Raw genomic sequence first — 24,127 nt, 5'->3', positions numbered from 1 at the left:
ATTTGACTTAAGTGGAAGGTGGGATTCGCACCTTAATTATGACCAATTGCACAGAACCCAGCGTCTTCTCATCAGCCTCACGGCGTACATGAAGTTGTGCGGTAGTAGTACCGCATCAGTACAATGTTTCCTGGCACACAGAACACCCACCTTTGGAGATGACAGCGATGGAACGGGTGTTTCCTCACTAAATACACAGGTTTCCTCTGATCTCGTGGTTTTCTAGCACATCCCCTTGTAGCCTGCGGCGTCGCCAGGCTAACTCTGACTACCGCTGTACAGCACAGAAGAGCAACACACAAGTTGACACTAGTTACTGTATAAACAACATCAACAGCGAGGGTCTGTTCACAGGAGAAACCAGACCTCTGAACATTGATTGGAGTATTCCTGTTCAGTTGTACCCCGCACCTCTCTGCAGAGGTTTAAATCGTTGTTTTTCCGTCTCATCTCCCAGGTGTTGAGTGTTGAATTTCAGCGCCAGCCAGAAAATCCCCTCTAAAAACCTCATAAAGGGTGAAAACCTACACCACATTGAACAAAGGCAGCAACAAAATACAAACTACACAAAGAATGTCTAACCTGCTCTTCCAATCAAATAGGGCTGTTGTTAAAGGCTGTTACGGTTATGATACTGTACAGTCCCAATAGTTGACTTGCACTGGGCTTGTTTGGATGGTGCCTGGCTTTACAAACCACTACAGAGAGTCTAAGCACACAACAACAAAGAGCGTTTCAAAGCTCACTGCTAAAAACAGATCGTTTTCAGGTGACATATCCCTCCCATTAGGCTCATCCAATTAGGCCCACCACTCAGACCACTCCCAGACAGTTCTAGCTAAATTATTGCTTGAGAAATTGCTCTTTGCTAAGAAGTTACAGTATTTTTGTTTCTTTTTTGGCCATTTTAAATGAAAACAAATCACAGTGGGGTACTTAATTGTTATCCAGAAAGGATTTGATATTGATTTTATTTTTAATTTTAAACGGCTGCATTGGACACTTTTGGGGCCGACAACAACATGGATTTCCCTGGTGATACTACAATACCACATGACCTTACTGAGAGGAAAACAGCACCGCCAGGACACAGGTCAGCCTCCGATGTTGGTGTGCTTTAGTGTGTGACGTTCCGTGAAATAACCCAATTGGACAGCTTCAAAAAGTCTTATCCCCACACACACACCTCCGTAAAACAAACTACCACACACACACACCTCCGTAAAACAAATCCCACACACACACCTCCGTAAAACAAACTACCACACACACACACCTCTGTAAAACAACTACCACACACACACACACCTCTGTAAAACAACTACCACACACACACACACACCTCCGTAAAACAACTACCACACACACACACACCTCCGTAAAACAACTACCACACACACACACACCTCTGTCCACAAACAACTAAAACAAACACCACACACACACACCTCCGTAAAACAACTACCACACACACACACACCTCCGTAAAACAACTACCACACACACACACACCTCCGTAAAACAAACTACCACACACACACACACCTCTGTAAAACAACTACCACACACACACACACACACAGTAATAGCGTACATGCCTCACTCCAACAGCAGGGAGTTAGTGATGTCATTTCAAAAAGCTTTGTCCATAGTGGGTTTTCACACTGGGATGCCTCAACTCAGACAGGACATTTGAGGGCAAAGAACCGGGTTTGGTAGGGGAGGACGGGTGAACGCTCTCCAAGCAAACAAAGAAAGAATTGTTGTAGAATGAGAGATTAGTTCCGATTCATTTGCATCTTTTCCTGTTTGTATCGTCATGAGCTGTGACCAAGATTTAGATCAAGATGGAAATTTACCAAGGCTACTGGTAAGAATACTTCCCCGGCTGAAGTTGTTCAAATGCACGTGCTCTTTTGAGGCGACTACATTGCAGCCAATATTCGACTACTTCATAATTTGAGAGAAAAAAAATATTTCAGGGTAGGAGTAGGTTTATGCTCTGATATCATGAGTAGAAAAATCAGGAGAGTAGCCTATTTATCACAACGGATTAATACATATATTGTGCTTAAATGAAGCAGGAGAACAACACACACACAAACACACACACACACACACACACACACACACACACACAAACACACACACACACACACAAAAACACACACACACACACACACACACACACACACACAACACACACAAACACACACACACACAAACACAAACACACACACACACACACACACACACACACACACACACACACACACACACACACACACACACAAACACACACACACACACACACACACACACACACACACACACACAACACAGTGGTGTGTCTGAGAAGGAACTTTCCTGCAGCCATGTTTCCAAGTCAGATTTTGTTTTCCTCTCTACATTTGGAGCAACAGGCATGAAACGACGGCCCTACCGTGAAGGGCGCCGTAACTGGAAAGGTCAATGCAAACTCTAACAAGAATAGTATAATATCTCAATATCATACATTGGTAGAGGGAAATATAGTAATTACAGGCAAGAAAAGGTCAGTCCAGAAATATATTTCTTACAAATGAAGGTATAGCTTTTTTGTTTGTTTATTATTGGTTAATATTCTGTTGGCATCATCAAAGGGACACCAAATGTCTTTACCGCATGTACATGTTATATTATGTTGTAGCTTTCTGTGATTTTCATTCTATATAGAAATATGTTTTACAATTATGCCATTCGAGGAACTACTACTTGTTTTTTTTGTTCCTGTAGTTCATAGTACTTCTACTGTAATTATGAATGTTCCTACAGCCTTTTCCTAGCCTTAACCATGCTCACACCACACACGCAATGACACACACGCAATGACACACACACACAGACACGAGATACACACAGATACAGATACACACAGATACACACACACACACAGACACGAGATACAGACACACACAATGACACACACACACAGACAGACACAAGAGATGCACCCCTTCTGAAAAAACACACAGATCCCACGAGATACACACAGACCAGTACAGATACACACACACAGACATCAGATACAGACTAGTCACAACTGAGACTCGGCTCTCGATACTGTGAACCTCAGACCATCGATGACACAGACACACATCCTTCAGACCTATCGGCTGCCTTCGATACTGTGAACCATCAGATCCCTCCTCTCCACAGTTGGGCATCTCCGGCGCGGCCCATGACACCTGACAGGTCGCTACTACCAGGTGGCGTGGCGAGATCCTCACACACAGATACACATACACACAGATACACACAGGGATACAGACACATACAGATACACACAGACTGTACAGATACACACACAGATACAGATATTATACACAGACACTCTGTTCTAGATACGCTATACACCAACAATGACACACACACAGACACACACACAGATACACACAGAGACACACGCAATGACACACACACACAGACACGAGATACAGACACACGCAATGACACACACACAGACACGAGATACAGACACACACAATGACACACACAATGACACACACACAGACACACACACACACACACACACACACAGAGACACACGCAATGACACACACACACACAGACACAAGACACAGACACGATACACACAGACACACACAATGACACACACACACACACACAGAGAGAGACATAGACAGACACACTCTGTGATGTAAATGCATTAAGCCTTCCTAAGGGGGCCATGTTCTGTTGGAACTGCCTGAGGAGAGACTGTCTGTCTGGGCATGGCCATGTCACCTTATGACACTTGGAGACGTTGCTCCTGTAAAAGACATCACAACCAGCCTGGCTGATTCGGAAAGCCCCTCGTCTGTTTAACACTTGAAACAGAAGTAGGTCAGTAATGCATATCTGCCACAGCCGCTGAGAGAAAGAGACTACTCAACACCTAATAGAAGTGTGCCAGACATGCCACCAGAGGACTTTTCACAGTCCCCAACTCCAGAACAAACTCAAGAAAGCGTACATTATTATATAGTGCCATTATTGCATTATTGTGTGTATGTATTGATATGTAGGCTATTTGACCCAGATAGTTTGTGTGTATGTATTGATATGTAGGCTATTTGACCCAGATAGTTTGTTTGTAGACATTGATACACAGACACACACAATGACACACACACACAGACATAGACACACTTGTGATGTAAATGCATTAATATGTAGGCTCTTTGACCCAGATAGTTTGTGGGTGTATGTATATGATATGGAGAGGCTATTTGACCCAGCTAGTTTGTGTGTATGTATTGATATGTAGGCTATTTGACCCTGAGAGAGATAGGTTTCACAGTACTGTAGGCTATTTGACCCAGATAGTTTGTGTGTATGTATTGATATGTAGGCTATTTGACCCAGATAGTTGTGTGTATGTATGTATGTGCTATTTGACCCAGATATATGATAGGCTATTTGACCCAGCTAGTTTGTGTGTATGTATTGATATGTAGGCTATTTGACCCAGATAGTTTGTGTGTATGTATTGATATGTAGGCTATTTGACCCAGATAGTTTGTGTGTATGTATTGATATGTAGGCTATTTGACCCAGATAGTTTGTGTGTATGTATTGATATGTAGGCTATTTGACCCAGATAGTTTGTGTGTATGTATTGATATGTAGGCTATTTGACCCAGATAGTTTGTGTGTATGTATTGATATGTAGGCTATTTGACCCAGATAGTTTGTGTGTATGTATTGATATGTAGGCTACTTGTGCCTTTAAAAAAAGATGATGTAGTTCTGTCCTTGAGTTGTTCTTATCTATTAATGTTCTGTATTATGTTTCATGTGGATCCTAGGAAGAGTAGCTGCTGTTTTTACAACAGCTAAATTGGGGATCCTAATAAAATACCAAGTGTCTGTTAAGCAATTCATGACTGTATGTATCCTAAGCAGATGTCACATGAGGTCATTAAGGAAACTATTGTAACAAGCAGCTGTCCTCTCTCTCCGGCAGGTGCTGCAGGCTCCAGTGCTTCCTTCCTTATTGTGTTGTTTGGGGTCTCCTGAGGATCCTGTGCTTTTGCAAATAAAGATCAATGACTCACGCAGCAGTCAACAGCGAACCTCCAAGGGATCACTACAACTCTACTCACTCATATTCTACTATTCTATGTATTTACAAAGAGCTTAAGTTGGATACAAGCTGGAATTCTGTGTGGTTTTGATGGGATTGGAGCCAGGGGCTAAGAGGCCACACTGAAGTGGGACAGGTTTTAGACTAGTCCTTTATTTGGTTACGTGTGGTAATGTTAGTGTTTAGTAGCCACGTCAAACTTCCAATGAATTAAGTGCAGTGAATGCCGAGCTGATAAAACCAACAGAGGAATTCTGACATGACTTACCTTCTGTAGGCTACTCAGGCACCTGAGAATCCCCCGGAGGAACTTCAGTGGTTTAGTCCCATCCTGTGCTCTCAACAAGCAGTGTGCTCTCCCTGCACCATCTAGTCTCCATCTGTAAGAAGTCACAAGTATCTCACAACTTTACGGGGGGAGGGGAGAACGCCAGCGGCTCCTCCTTAACTGTAAACACACAGTCCACTTCCTTGTCTGCAGCTGCCTGTAAAGTCAACTATTTCCCCCTACTCATTACTGTCCAAGTGTTGGTCTAGCTCTCCTTATTGAGAGAGGCTATCTGCCCACTGCCCCGCAGGACAGAGAAGGTGTTCAGCACCTAGCAAAACGCCCTTCAGCTTGGTTCAGGTAACAGAATTTAAAAAGGGACAAAAAAAACTGGTTCTGAAATTTACAAACAGGGAGGAAGAATAACCACTATCAAGCCAGTTAGGAAAAGTGCCCCAGCTGTGGAAGCTTAGGGAGGGACATTTCTGTTAACAAATAAAACATGGACAACTAAAGGATGTGTACAAATCATGAATGAATTCAATGGGGGGGAAAAGTCTAACGACGGTGGCATTTTCAGATAGCATTCAATTAACTTGGGATTTAAGATAATCACATTTTGCTGTTCATATTTTATTGATACAATATAATACAAAATAATCAATATTACAGAAATAAAACAGCTCTATCTCTATGCATTGTATATTCCACACCACAGCCCTACAGTGAAGCGTGGTGGCAGAAAATCATCCTCAACCCAATGAAATAAAGCATTATACATTATAGACCATTTGAGTTGCAGACCCATCAATATAAATTCTACTAGATTTAGTGACCACTTACCATACCAATATTGTTCTAAAATATATGATTACATTTCACAAGTTCACCTGCAGTATGAAAGTCCAGAAAGACTGGTAACTGTTACACCAGTGCAGAAACGAACATATATCAATGGTTACAACAATGTTTTGTGCAGTGCGCAAGGCTACGCGGGTGCCGCAAGGCTACGCGGATGCCGCAAGGCTACGCGAATGCCGCAAGGCTACGCGGGTGCCGCAAGGCTACGCGGATGCCGCAAGGCTACGCGAATGCCGCAAGGCTACGCGGGTGCCGCAAGGCTACGCGGATGCCGCAAGGCTACGCGGGTGCCGCAAGGCTACGCGGATGCCGCAAGGCTACGCGGATGCCGCAAGGCTACGCGGATGCATTACACAGGAAAGTAGACGCGAGAACTCCTACCACCGCACGGCGCTGTGGCCCCAGAAGTATATTCTGCTGTCATTGTTTCATTCAAGTCAACTGTGTTTCCGTGTACTTAGCTACTAGCTAACAGAGGTGTCAAGGCAGGCAATATGAACATTTAAATAACTATGCCAAACTGTGACAAGTTTGGAAAAGTGTCTTAGTCAGACAGTTTGTGTAGACATGGATTGACGAGGTATTGTTCAAGGAACTGTCGTGCCAACTTCCCGAGCCCTTGCTCCGCTACTCGGCGTCCAGCCATGCCTCTCCTCGGTGCAAACCAACCACAGTTGATTCGTTCAAGTCAGAAGGACGAATATTATCAACAGTGTCTCAGGAACAACGCGAATGAAGCTTTCCAGACTCTTGCAGGCAAGTAGGCTGGATACACAGCTATAGCCTACATGACCATTTTAGAGCATAGCTATGAATGCGTTGCCACATTTCATTCAATGTTAACATTACTATCGGCAAAAAGGCGCTGAAGTAGTTATCTTCTTTACCGGGGACGTTTGTTAAAGAGCCCAGACGCTCGGTCTGGAAGGTGCGAAAGTTTTGCTGTACTGTTTTAGAAACCATGAGGGACGTGTCTTTTCATATCAACGAGAAGAAAACATTATACACCTTTTATAGAGTTAGGGTTAGTGCAGCGACACACCTAATACGGAACTTTACAAATATGAGTATTTCTTGCAGACGTGAAAGATATGTTTCGAAAACAGTTTCACAAACGATGAATATTGAAGTTTCTAAACATTAAAACACCGCGTCGGGATTTGTAGTTCCCACGGAGCCAAACGTGGGCGAATGTAACTGCTTAAAACCCGCCATGCAGAGAAGGGTTTTCAAGAGCCATGAATGCATCAGCTAATATCCTGCTTTATAATAGCTATTATAATAGCTATTATTCTTACAGTAGCTAGCTAGCTGCTTTGTTCTTTACTCCTACAGGGTCCAAGAGATGGCTGCACTGGAGAAAAGAGATCCAACTCCTGTCAGACCTGGCATACTATGGGTTAACCACATTCTCAGGTAGGTAAACAAACGGCTGGAGCTCCATACTGTGTTCAAAACTGACAGGCAGGCGATTTCCATCGAAGACAGACCAGGGGCATCCATTGTTAATGCCACCTAACCACACATCCTTGCTGTCCCTCCCCGTGTCATCCAGGGTACCAGACGTTGGGCGAGGAGTATGTCAGTATCATCCAAGTGGACCCCACTCTGCGCAGGGTACCGTCGCGCGTCAGACGAGGAGCCCTGGTGCTCCTCCACAGCCTGTTTCCATACCTGCTGGACAAGCTGCTGGTGTGCCTGGAGAATGAGCTGGAGGCGGGGGAGGAGGAGAGCCAGGGAGGGGGAATCCAGAGAGCAACAGTGGCCAGTCCTTGGAGCCCCGGAGCCTGGATGAGAGGCTGGGTCCGGAGGGCGTTGGAGCTGCTGACAGAGCCCCAGAGGAGGGCGTGTGTGCCGGCCGTGTTGGCCCTCCAGCAGGGACTCTCCATTCTCCACCGGGTGCATGTGGCCTTGTTTTACATCAGCGGGGCCTTCTACCACCTGGGGAAGAGGACGGCCGGAGTGAGCTATGTGGGTATTTGTGTGAGAACCTATTCAGTAGTGTACCGTAGCAAACCTTTTTGCATTGGGGGAAAAACAACACAAGAAAACGTGTTTTTGGACAGGTTCAAATTATCACTCCCTTTTTCAGTCCATTTTCTTACTAGCTGAACTTTGTTTACTGTTGCGAAACGCTTTGTTACAGTGGGCCCATAAAAGTATATGCTTCTCACCATTCTTTATTTCCCTGGGTGGTTAGCTACGGGTACGTGGTGTAATGGGGGACGACGGCAACATCCGGAGCAGCTACAGGCTCCTGGGCGTGATCTCCCTGATGCAGCTGGCCCTCACGCTGGCCCTGCAACTCAACAACCTCCGTCAGAGACAGAGAGCCCGGCAGGAGTGGAGACAACACAGGAACCTGCCCTCCAGGTACAATGCAGTAGGACACTGTTTTAATAATATAATTAACACTGACTGCCTTGGTCACACTGAGAATCTGCTACCAAATCTATCCCATATACCTTTCTATCGCATACACCATATACATCCCATATACTATATCTATACAATATATATCCACATACACCATACACATCCACATACACCATACACCACATACACCACATACACCATACACCATATATATCCCATACACCATATATATCCCATACACCATATATATCCCATACACCATATATATCCCATACACCATATACCATATATATCCCATACACCATATATATCCCATACACCATATATATCCCATACACCATATATATCCCATACACCATATACCATATCTATCCCATACACCATATATATACCATATCTATCCCATATACCATATATATACCATATATATCCCATATACCATACATATACCATATATATACCATATATATCCCATACACCATTCTATCTCATATCTATCCCATATATATCCCATACACCATTCTATCCCATATCTATCCCATATACCATATCTATCCCATATACCATATCTATCCCATATACCATACCTATCCCATATACCATATCTATCCCATATACCATATCTATCCCATATACCATATCTATCCCATATACCATACCTATCCCATATACCATATCTATCCCATATACCATATCTATCCCATATACCATATCTATCCCATATACCATATCTATCCCATATACCATACCTATCCCATATACCATATCTATCCCATATACCATATCTATCCCATATACCATATCTATCCCATATACCATATCTATCCCATATACCATACCTATCCCATATACCATACCTATCCCATATACCATATACCATATCTATCCCATATACCATACCTATCCCATATACCATATCTATCCCATATACCATATCTATACCATATCTATCCCATATACCATATCTATCCCATATACCATATATATACACCATATCTATCCCATATACCATATCTATCCCATATACCATATCTATCCCATACAACATATCTATCCCATACACCATACCTATCCCATATACCATATATATACCATACCTATCCCATATACCATATATATACCATATCTATCCCATATACCATATCTATCCCATATACCATACCTATCCCATATACCATACCTATCCCATATACCATATATATACCATACCTATCCCATATACCATATATATACCATATCTATCCCATATACCATATCTATCCCATATACCATATCTATCCCATATACCATATCTATCCCATATACCATATCTATCCCATATACCATATCTATCCCATATACCATACCTATCCCATATACCATATATATACCATACCTATCCCATATACCATATATATACCATATCTATCCCATATACCATACCTATCCCATATACCATATCTATCCCATATACCATACCTATCCCATATACCATATATATACCATACCTATCCCATATACCATATATATACCATATCTATCCCATATACCATATCTATCCCATATACCATATCTATCCCATATACCATACCTATCCCATATACCATACCTATCCCATATACCATACCTATCCCATATACCATATATATACCATACCTATCCCATATACCATATATATACCATATCTATCCCATATACCATATCTATCCCATATACCATATCTATCCCATATACCATACCTATCCCATATACCATACCTATCCCATATACCATATCTATCCCATATACCATATCTATCCCATATACCATACCTATCCCATATACCATATCTATCCCATATACCATACCTATCCCATATACCATATCTATCCCATATACCATATCTATCCCATATACCATATCTATCCCATACACCATATCTATCCCATATACCATATCTATCCCATACACCATACCTATCCCATATACCATACCTATCCCATATACCATATATATACCATATCTATCCCATATACCATACCTATCCCATATACCATATATATACCATACCTATCCCATACCTATCCCATATACCATATATATACCATATCTATACCATACCTATCCCATATACCATATATATACCATACCTATCCCATATACCATATCTATACCATATATATACACCATACCTATCCCATATACCATACCTATCCCATATACCATATATATACCATATCTATCCCATATACCATATCTATCCCATATACCATATCTATCCCATATACCATACCTATCCCATATACCATACCTATCCCATATACCATATCTATCCCATATACCATATCTATCCCATATACCATATATATACCATATACCATATCTATCCCATACACCATACCTATCCCATATACCATATCTATCCCATATACCATATCTATCCCATATACCATATCTATCCCATACACCATATCTATCCCATATACCATATCTATCCCATACACCATACCTATCCCATATACCATACCTATCCCATATACCATATATATACCATACCTATCCCATATACCATACCTATCCCATATACCATATATATACCATACCTATCCCATACCTATCCCATATACCATATATATACCATATCTATACCATACCTATCCCATATACCATATATATACCATACCTATCCCATATACCATATCTATACCATATATATACACCATATCTATCCTATATACCATACCTATCCCATATACCATATATATATATACCATATCTATCCCATATACCATATATATACCATACCTATCCCATATACCATATATATACCATATACCATACCTATCCCATATACCATATATATATACCATATCTATCCCATACACCATATCTATCCCATATACCATATATATACCATATCTATCCCATACACCATATCTATCCCATACACCATATCTATCCCATACACCATATCTATCCCATACACCATATCTATCCCATACACCATACCTATCCCATATACCATATCTATCCCATATACCATATATATACCATATACCATATCTATCCCATATATACCATATCTATCCCATATACCATATCTATACCATATACCATATATATACCATATCTATCCCATATACCATATCTATCCCATACACCATACCTATCCCATATACCATATATATACCATATCTATCCCATACACCATATCTATCCCATATACCATACCTATCCCATATACCATACCTATCCCATATACCATATCTATCCCATATACCATATCTATCCCATATACCATATATATACCATATACCATATCTATCCCATACACCATACCTATCCCATATACCATATCTATCCCATACACCATATCTATCCCATATACCATACCTATCCCATATACCATATCTATCCCATATACCATATATATACCATATCTATCCCATACACCATACCTATCCCATATACCATATCTATCCCATATACCATATCTATCCCATATACCATATATATACCATATCTATCCCATATACCATATATATACCATATACCATATCTATCCCATACACCATACCTATCCCATATACCATATCTATCCCATACACCATACCTATCCCATATACCATATCTATCCCATACACCATACCTATCCCATATACCATACCTATCCCATACACCATATCTATCCCATATACCGTACCTATCCCATACACCATATCTATCCCATATACCATACCTATCCCATATACCATATCTATCCCATATACCATACCTATCCCATATACCATATCTATCCCATACACCATACCTATCCCATATACCATATCTATCCCATACACCATATCTATCCCATATACCGTACCTATCCCATACACCATATCTATCCCATATACCATACCTATCCCATATACCATATCTATCCCATATACCATACCTATCCCATATACCATACCTATCCCATACACCATATCTATCCCATATACCATATCTATCCCATACACCATATCTATCCCATATACCATACCTATCCCATATACCATATATATACCATATCTATCCCATATACCATACCTATCCCATATACCATATCTATCCCATACACCATATCTATCCCATACACCATACCTATCCCATATACCATATCTATCCCATATCTATCCCATATACCATACCTATCCCATATACCATACCTATCCCATATACCATACCTATCCCATATATATACCATACCTATACCATATATATACCATATCTATCCCATATACCATATATATCCCATATACCATATCTATCCCATATCTATCCCATATACCATACCTATCCCATATACCATATATATATATACCATACCTATCCCATATACCATATATATACCATATCTATCCCATATACCATACCTATCCCATATACCATATATATACCATACCTATCCCATATACCATATATATACCATATATATACACCATATCTATCCTATATACCATACCTATCCCATATACCATATATATATACCATATCTATCCCATACACCATATCTATCCCATATACCATACCTATCCCATATACCATATATATACCATACCTATCCCATATACCATATATATACCATACCTATCCCATATACCATATATATACCATATCTATCCCATATACCATACCTATCCCATATACCATATATATACCATATCTATCCCATATATACCATATCTATCCCATATACCATATCTATCCCATATACCATACCTATCCCATATACCATATCTATCCCATATACCATACCTATCCCATATACCATATATATACCATATCTATCCCATATATACCATATCTATCCCATATACCATACCTATCCCATATACCATATATATACCATATCTATCCCATATATACCATACCTATCCCATATACCATATATATACCATACCTATCCCATATACCATATATATACCATACCTATCCATATACCATATATATACCATATCTATCCCATATACCATATCTATCCCATATACCATACCTATCCCATATACCATACCTATCCCATATACCATATATATACCATATCTATCCCATATACCATACCTATCCCATATACCATATATATACCATACCTATCCCATATACCATATCTATCCCATATACCATACCTATCCCATATACCATACCTATCCCATATACCATATATATACCATATCTATCCCATATACCATATCTATCCCATATACCATACCTATCCCATATACCATATATATACCATATCTATCCCATATACCATATCTATCCCATATACCATATCTATCCCATATACCATACCTATCCCATATACCATATATATACCATATCTATCCCATATACCATATCTATCCCATATACCATACCTATCCCATATACCATATATATACCATATCTATCCCATATACCATACCTATCCCATATACCATATATATACCATATCTATCCCATATACCATATATATACCATACCTATCCCATATACCATATATATACCATATCTATCCCATATACCATATCTATCCCATATACCATACCTATCCCATATACCATACCTATCCCATATACCATATATATACCATATCTATCCCATATACCATACCTATCCCATATACCATATATATACCATACCTATCCCATATACCATATATATACCATATCTATCCCATATACCATATCTATCCCATATACCATACCTATCCCATATACCATATATATACCATATCTATCCCATATACCATATCTATCCCATATACCATACCTATCCCATATACCATATATATACCATACCTATCCCATATACCATATATATACCATATCTATCCTATATACCATACCTATCCCATATACCATATATATATACCATATCTATCCCATACACCATATCTATCCCATATACCATACCTATCCCATATACCATATATATACCTATCCCATATACCATATATATACCATACCTATCCCATATACCATATCTATCCCATATACCATATATATACCATATCTATCCCATATACCATACCTATCCCATATACCATATATATATACCATATCTATCCATATACCATATATATACACCATATCTATCCCATATACCATATCTATCCCATATACCATACCTATCCCATATACCATATATATACCATATCTATCCCATATACCATACCTATCCCATATACCATACCTATCCCATATACCATATATATACCATATCTATCCCATATACCATACCTATCCCATATACCATATATATACCATATCTATCCCATATACCATACCTATCCCATATACCATACCTATCCCATATACCATATATATACCATATCTATCCCATATATACCATACCTATCCCATATACCATACCTATCCCATATACCATATATATACCATATCTATCCCATATACCATATATATACCATATCTATCCCATATACCATATCTATCCCATATACCATATATATACCATATCTATCCATATACCATATCTATCCCATATACCATATATATACCATATCTATCCCATATACCATATATACCATATCTATACCATATATATACCATATCTATCCCATATACCATATATATACCATATCTATCCCATATACCATATATATACCATACCTATCCCATATACCATATATATACCATATCTATCCCATATACCATACCTATCCCATATACCATACCTATCCCATATACCATATATATACCATATACCATATATATACCATACCTATCCCATATACCATACCTATCCCATATACCATATATATACCATATCTATCCCATATACCATATATATACCATATCTATCCCATATACCATATCTATCCCATATACCATATCTATCCCATACACCATATCTATCCCATATACCATATATATACCATATCTATCCCATATACCATATCTATCCCATATACCATATCTATCCCATATACCATATATACACCATATCTATCCCATATACCATATACCATATATATACCATATCTATCCCATATACCATACCTATCCCATATACCATATATATACCATATCTATACCATATATATATACCATACCTATCCCATATACCATATCTATCCCATATACCATATATATACCATATCTATCCCATATACCATATCTATCCCATATACCATATATATATACCATATCTACCCCATACACCATATCTATCCCATATACCATACCTATCCCATATACCATACCTATCCCATATACCATATATATACCATATCTATCCCATATACCATACCTATCCCATATACCATATATATACCATACCTATCCCATATACCATATATATCCCATATACCATATATATACCATATCTATCCCATATACCATACCTATCCCATATACCATATCTATCCCATATACCATATCTATCCCATATACCATACCTATCCCATATACCATATCTATCCCATATACCATATCTATCCCATATACCATATCTATCCCATATACCATATATATACCCCTATCCCATATACCATATCTATCCATATACCATATCTATCCCATATACCATATCTATCCCATATACCATATCTATCCCATATCTATCCCATATACCATACCTATCCCATATACCATATATATACCATACCTATCCCATATACCATATATATACCATACCTATCCCATATACCATACCTATCCATATACCATACCTATCCCATATACCATACCTATCCCATATACCATATATATACCATACCTATCCCATATACCATACCTATCCCATATACCATATCTATCCCATATACCATACCTATCCCATATACCATATCTATCCCATATACCATATCTATCCCATATACCATATCTATCCATATACCATATATATACCATACCTATCCCATATACCATATCTATCCCATATACCATATCTATCCCATATACCATATATATACCATATCTATCCCATATACCATACCTATCCCATATACTATATATATACCATACCTATCCCATATACCATATCTATCCCATATACCATATATATACCATATCTATCCCATATACCATATCTATCCCATATACCATATATATATACCATATCTATCCCATATACCATACCTATCCCATATACCATACCTATCCCATATACCATATATACACCATATCTATCCCATATACCATATCTATCCCATATACCATATATATACCATACCTATCCCATATACCATATCTATCCCATCTATCATATCTATCCCATATACCATATATATACCATACCTATCCCATATACCATATCTATCCCATATACCATATCTATCCCATATACCATACCTATCCCATATACCATATATATACCATATCTATCCCATATACCATACCTATCCCATATACCATATCTATCCCATATACCATATCTATCCCATATACCATATCTATCCCATATACCATATCTATCCCATATACCATATCTATCCCATATACCATATATATACCATATCTATCCCATATACCATACCTATCCCATATACCATATATATACCATACCTATCCCATATACCATATATATACCATACCTATCCCATATACCATACCTATCCCATATACCATATATATACCATATCTATCCCATATACCATATCTATCCCATATACCATATCTATCCCATATACCATATCTATCCCATATACCATATCTATCCCATATACCATATCTATCCCATATACCATATATATACCATATACCATATCTATCCCATATACCATATATATACCATATCTATCCCATATACCATACCTATCCCATATACCATATATATACCATATCTATCCCATATACCATACCTATCCCATATACCATATATATACCATATCTATCCCATATATACCATATCTATCCCATATACCATACCTATCCCATATACCATATCTATCCCATATACCATATATATACCATATATATACCATATCTATCCCATATACCATATATATCCCATATACCATATCTATCCCATATCTATCCCATATACCATATATATACCATATCTATCCCATATACCATATCTATCCCATATACCATATATATACCATATCTATCCCATATACCATATCTATCCCATATACCATATATATACCATATCTATCCCATATACCATATCTATCCCATATACCATATCTATCCCATATACCATATCTATCCCATATACCATATCTATCCCATATACCATACCTATCCCATATACCATACCTATCCCATATACCATATATATACCATATCTATCCCATATACCATACCTATCCCATATACCATATATATACCATACCTATCCCATATACCATATATATACCATATCTATCCCATATACCATATATATACCATATCTATCCCATATACCATATATATACCATATCTATCCCATATACCATATATATACCATATCTATCCCATACACCATACCTATCCCATATACCATATATATAACATATCTATCCCATATACCATATCTATCCCATATACCATATCTATACCATATCTATCCCATATACCATATCTATCCCATATACCATATATATACCATACCTATCCCATATACCATATCTATCCCATATACCATACCTATCCCATATACCATATCTATCCCATATACCATACCTATCCCATATACCATATCTATCCCATATACCATATCTATACCATACCTATCCCATATACCATATCTATACCATATACCATATATATACCATACCTATCCCATATACCATACCTATCCCATATACCATATCTATCCCATATACCATATCTATACCATATCTATCCCATATACCATATCTATCCCATATACCATATATATACCATACCTATCCCATATACCATATCTATCCCATATACCATATCTATCCCATATACCATACCTATCCCATATACCATATATATACCATATCTATCCCATATACCATATATATACCATATCTATCCCATATACCATATATATACCATATCTATCCCATATACCATATATATACCATATCTATCCCATATACCATATATATACCATATCTATCCCATACACCATACCTATCCCATATACCATATATATAACATATCTATCCCATATACCATATCTATCCCATATACCATATCTATACCATATCTATCCCATATACCATATCTATCCCATATACCATATATATGCCATGCCTATCCCATATGCCATATATATACCATATCTATCCCATATACCATATATACCATATCTATCCCATACACCATATCTATCCCATATACCATATATATACCATATCTATCCCATATACCATACCTATCCCATATACCATATATATACCATATCTATCCCATATACCATACCTATCCCATATATATATACCATATCTATCCCATACACCATATCTATCCCATATACCATATATATACCATATCTATCCCATATACCATATCTATCCCATATACCATATATATACCATATCTATCCCATATACCATATCTATCCCATATACCATATATATACCATATCTATCCCATATACCATATCTATCCCATATACCATATCTATCCCATATACCATATCTATCCCATATACCATATCTATCCCATATACCATATCTATCCCATATACCATATCTATCCATATACCATATCTATCCCATATACCATACCTATCCCATATACCATATATATACCATATCTATCCCATATATACCATACCTATCCCATATACCATATATATACCATACCTATCCCATATATACCATATCTATCCCATATACCATACCTATCCCATATACCATATATATACCATACCTATCCCATATACCATATATATACCATATCTATCCCATATACCATATATATACCATACCTATCCCATATACCATATATATACCATATCTATCCCATATACCATACCTATCCCATATACCATATCTATACCATATCTATCCCATATACCATATCTATCCCATATACCATATATATACCATACCTATCCCATATGCCATATCTATCCATATACCATATATATACCATACCTATCCCATATGCCATGCCTATCCCATATACCATATCTATCCCATATGCCATATCTATACCATATCTATCCCATATACCATATCTATCCCATATACCATATATATACCATACCTATCCCATATACCATGCCTATCCCATATACCATATCTATCCCATATACCATATCTATACCATATCTATCCCATATGCCATATCTATCCATATACCATATATACCATACCTATCCCATATACCATACCTATCCCATATACCATATCTATCCCATATACCATACCTATCCCATATACCATATATATACCATATCTATCCCATATACCATATATATACCATATCTATCCCATATACCATATATATACCATACCTATCCCATATACCATATATATACCATATCTATCCCATATACCATATATATACCATATCTATCCCATATACCATATCTATCCCATATACCATATATATACCATATCTATCCCATATACCATATATATACCATATCTATCCCATACACCATATCTATCCCATATACCATATATATACCATATCTATCCCATATACCATATATATACCATACCTATCCCATATACCATATATATACCATATCTATCCCATATACCATATATACCATATCTATCCCATATACCATATATATACCATACCTATCCCATATACCATATATATACCATACCTATCCCATATACCATATATATATACCATACCTATACCATATATATACCATATCTATCCCATATACCATATATATACCATATCTATCCCATACACCATATCTATCCCATATACCATATATATACCATATCTATCCCATATACCTTGCTTGGTCCTGGGGTTCCATCAAGCTTCTCATTGGAGTTGGGTGTTGGTGGGTCCCCTGGGAAGCACTGCATTTGAACAATATAAAGATGTGCATGAACTTGAACGTACTTGACCCATCTAAATGTATGAAGTAATCTGAAATTGTAAATCCATGAAATGTGTGATAACTTGAAATATGAAAACCGTGGAAAAATCTGATTTAAATATGTTTTTAAAAATATAGAAACACCATCGTGACAGGAAGTATTTGAGGATGTTCAAATTACATCAGACGGATACAATTTGATTGCGAAGCTGCTGTTAAATCTTCACCTCAAGTTGGACATTTCCTTGACATGCACACATGCCCCCATGCATTCTTCTCAATGTGAATATTGAGGTAAGCATATGAATTTCACATGTATGTATAGTTCTAAAATGTACCCGTGTGTCTAGGTCCCAATCTGTAGACGAGACTGACTCTCCCCGTGCCTCTCGCTGTATCCTGTGTCTAGAGGAGAGGAGACACTCGACCTCCACCCCATGTGGTCATTTGTTCTGCTGGGAGTGTATCACAGAGTGGTGCAACACCAAGGTGAGAGGGTGACTACTGTTCTATGTCCTATTTAATTATGTGAATGAAACGCTACGCTCTTTAAGGGGTACTATAACAGTGGCACAGTCCAGAAACTACCTCTAACCTGTAGGTCTGACAGGACTGGAGAGGTATAATGTTCCACCTAGCTGGCCTATCGGAGGGCCGGTGTTCCGCCTGTCGGAGGGTCGGTGTTCCGCCTGTCGGAGGGCCGGTGTTCCGCCTGTCGGAGGGCCGGTGTTCCGCCTGTCGGAGGGCCGGTGTTCCGCCTGTCGGAGGGCCGGTGTTCCGCCTGTCGGAGGGCCGGTGTTCCGCCTGTCGGAGGGCCGGTGTTCCGCCTGTCGGAGGGCCGGTGTTCCGCCTGTCGGAGGGCCGGCGTTCCGCCTGTCGGAGGGTCGGTGTTCCGCCTGTCGGAGGGTCGGTGTTCCGCCTGTCGGAGGGTCGGTGTTCCGCCTGTCGGAGGGCCGGTGTTCCGCCTGTCGGAGGGTCGGTGTTCCGCCTGTCGGAGGGTCGGTGTTCCGCCTGTCGGAGGGTCGGTGTTCCGCCTGTCGGAGGGTCGGTGTTCCGCCTGTCGGAGGGTCGGTGTTCCGCCTGTCGGAGGGCCGGTGTTCCGCCTGTCGGAGGGCCGGTGTTCCGCCTGTCGGAGGGCCGGTGTTCCGCCTGTCGGAGGGCCGGTGTTCCGCCTGTCGGAGGGCCGGCGTTCCGCCTGTCGGAGGGCCGGCGTTCCGCCTGTCGGAGGGCCGGCGTTCCGCCTAGCGGAGGGCCGGCGTTCCGCCTGTCGGAGGGCGGTGTTCCGCCTAGCGGAGGGTCGGCGTTCCGCCTGTCGGAGGGTCGGTGTTCCGCCTGTCGGAGGGCCGGTGTTCCGCCTGTCGGTGTTCCGGTGTTCCGCCTGTCGGTGTTCCGCCTGTCGGAGGGCCGGTGTTCCGCCTGTCGGTGTTCCGCCTGTCGGAGGGCCGGTGTTCCGCCTGTCGGAGGGCCGGTGTTCCGCCTGTCGGAGGGCCGGTGTTCCGCCTGTCGGAGGGCCGGTGTTCCGCCTGTCGGAGGGCCGGTGTTCCGCCTGTCGGTGTTCCGCCTGTCGGAGGGTCGGTGTTCCGCCTGTCGGAGGGCCGGTGTTCCGCCTGTCGGTGTTCCGCCTGTCGGAGGGCGGTGTTCCGCCTGTCGGTGTTCCGCCTGGCGGAGGGCCGGCGATTCCGCCTGGCCAGCCTATCGGTGAAAAGAAGCTAGATGTAGTGCATGACTATTTGTTCCTTCCTCTCCACAGACGGAGTGCCCTTTGTGTCGTGAGAAGTTCCAGCCTCCTCGACTAGTCTACCTGAGGAACTACTAGCCGAAGAGGCAGAACCTCTGACGTGGCTGTTCTTATTATATGGCTCACTTCCTACATGACTGGATCGCCACATCGGACTGTTGAATCGTTAAACACAACTGTTTACTCTATCAGAGTTTAGCTATCCCTTGTTGAGGTCCCATCTGAATAGCATCTCACTTAGAGAATGGCTCGAAATCTTATTTTGGGGCGTTGAAAGATATGTCCAGTATGAAAGAAAATGTGTGCGTGAAGCATTTAATTGTTTTTGTAGAAGAAAAAACCTTTCAGTATACAGAATATTATTGTAAAGATCTGTACAAAACTGTCCTCGACACCATCATTCTGTGGCAGGGCTACACACTGGGATAATTTGTAGGTAATGGCTATATATTTTTAAATTTCTTTGATAATGTACTGTTTCTACATTTTATGAGAATACGTAATGCAGTGCACTATATTGAACAATCATACATGTTTCAATGGTTTGCATATGAATCATGTTGGATTGTATCAGTCTGTAACTGATCTAAATGTGTACATTTAAAACAGTGACTAATCAACTGCGCTAACGTGTGTTTTATTGACAAGGCGGCTAGTATATTGTTTACGTTAAGGCTGTTGTCATGGATCAGTGATGTATTAGCTCTGGCCTACAGAGGGGTATACTACAAAGCAGGATCAATGAGTTAGCCGGCCAACTTTTGATAAACAAACAAAAATATCGATTTTTTTTTTTCTTTTTTCTGGTTCATTTGGGGCGGCAGGGTAGCCTAGTGGTTAGAGGGTAGAGGCGGCAGGGTAGCCTAGTGGTTAGAGGGTAGAGGCGGCAGGGTAGCCTAGTGGTTAGAGGGTAGAGGCGGCAGGGTAGCCTAGTGGTTAGAGGGTAGAGGCGGCAGGGTAGCCTAGTGGTTAGAGGGTAGAGGCGGCAGGGTAGCCTAGTGGTTAGAGGGTAGAGGCGGCAGGGTAGCCTAGTGGTTAGAGGGTAGAGGCGGCAGGGTAGCCTAGTGGTTAGAGGGTAGAGGCGGCAGGGTAGCCTAGTGGTTAGAGGGTAGAGGCGGCAGGGTAGCCTAGTGGTTAGAGCGTTGCACTAGTAACTGGAAGGTTGCAAGTTCAAACCCCCGACCTGACAAGGTACAAGTCTGTCGTTCTGTCCCTGAACAGGCAGTTAACCTAGTTCCTAGGCCGTCATTGAAAATAAGAATTTGTTCTGAACTGACTTGCCTAGTTAAATAAAGGTAAAAAAAATAAAAACTTACACTGTAAACCCCAATGTACTGTCATTAAATCAAATACAATTGTATTTTTCACATGATTTGTAGACTAACAGGGAAATGCTTACTTGTGGGTTTAATTACACACAATATCCCATAATGACAAAGCGAAAACAGGTTTTTATACATTTTTGCAGTTGTATTAAACAGAAATACCTCATTTACATAAGTATTCAGACCCTTTGCTATGAGACTCGAAATTACGCTTGGGTGCATCCTGTTTCCATTGATCATCCGTGATGTTTCTACAACTTGATTGGAGTCCACCTGTGGTAAATTATGTTGATTGGACAAAGTCAAACACTTGTTTATATAACGTCCCACAGTTGACAGTGCATGTCAGAGCAAAAACCAAGCCACGAGGTCGAAGGAATTGTCTGCAGAGCTCCGAGACAAGATTGAGTCGAAGTTACAGATCTGGGGCATTGAAGGTTCCCAAGAACACAGTGGCCTCCATCAGTCTTAAATTGAAGAAGTTTGGAACCACCAAGACTTCCTAGAGCTGGCAGCCCGGCCAAACT

General features: G+C 39.8%; 2 protein-coding genes across 51 annotated transcripts in view; one reads left to right on the top strand and one right to left on the bottom strand.

Moving 5' to 3' along the window:
- Positions 1-5,518, bottom strand: part of LOC118378311 (1-phosphatidylinositol 4,5-bisphosphate phosphodiesterase eta-2-like) — a 295,453-nt gene extending 289,935 nt beyond the window's left edge. Inside the window, exon 1 of the mRNA XM_052484176.1 lies at positions 5,397-5,518. The gene's annotated coding sequence lies outside the window, so the exon portion shown is untranslated. The remainder of the gene's footprint in view (positions 1-5,396) is intronic.
- Positions 5,519-6,676: 1,158 nt separating this feature from the next.
- On the top strand, positions 6,677-23,599 carry LOC118375794 (peroxisome biogenesis factor 10-like). 50 transcript variants are annotated; one of them, XR_008085012.1, is made up of 9 exons: positions 6,677-7,013; positions 7,593-7,673; positions 7,813-8,228; positions 8,458-8,630; positions 20,888-21,026; positions 22,288-23,111; positions 23,185-23,210; positions 23,284-23,309; positions 23,383-23,599. XR_008085012.1 is itself a non-coding variant. In XM_052484750.1 (6 exons), the coding sequence occupies exons 1-6, from the start codon at positions 6,902-6,904 to the stop codon at positions 22,351-22,353; spliced, it is 987 nt and encodes a 328-aa protein (XP_052340710.1). In that variant the 5' UTR covers positions 6,677-6,901; the 3' UTR covers positions 22,354-23,599. The 50 variants fall into 50 exon arrangements, 1 of the variants encoding a protein (XP_052340710.1); XR_008085010.1 differs by having other exon boundaries at positions 23,350-23,599; XR_008085011.1 differs by lacking the exon at positions 23,284-23,309 and adding an exon at positions 23,251-23,276.
- Positions 23,600-24,127: the final 528 nt, after the last annotated feature.

This window comes from Oncorhynchus keta, chromosome 28, assembly GCF_023373465.1.
Source record: "Oncorhynchus keta strain PuntledgeMale-10-30-2019 chromosome 28, Oket_V2, whole genome shotgun sequence".
In the NCBI taxonomy this organism is placed as follows: Eukaryota; Metazoa; Chordata; class Actinopteri; order Salmoniformes; family Salmonidae; genus Oncorhynchus; species Oncorhynchus keta.
This window is presented reverse-complemented; position numbering and strand designations above follow the sequence as displayed.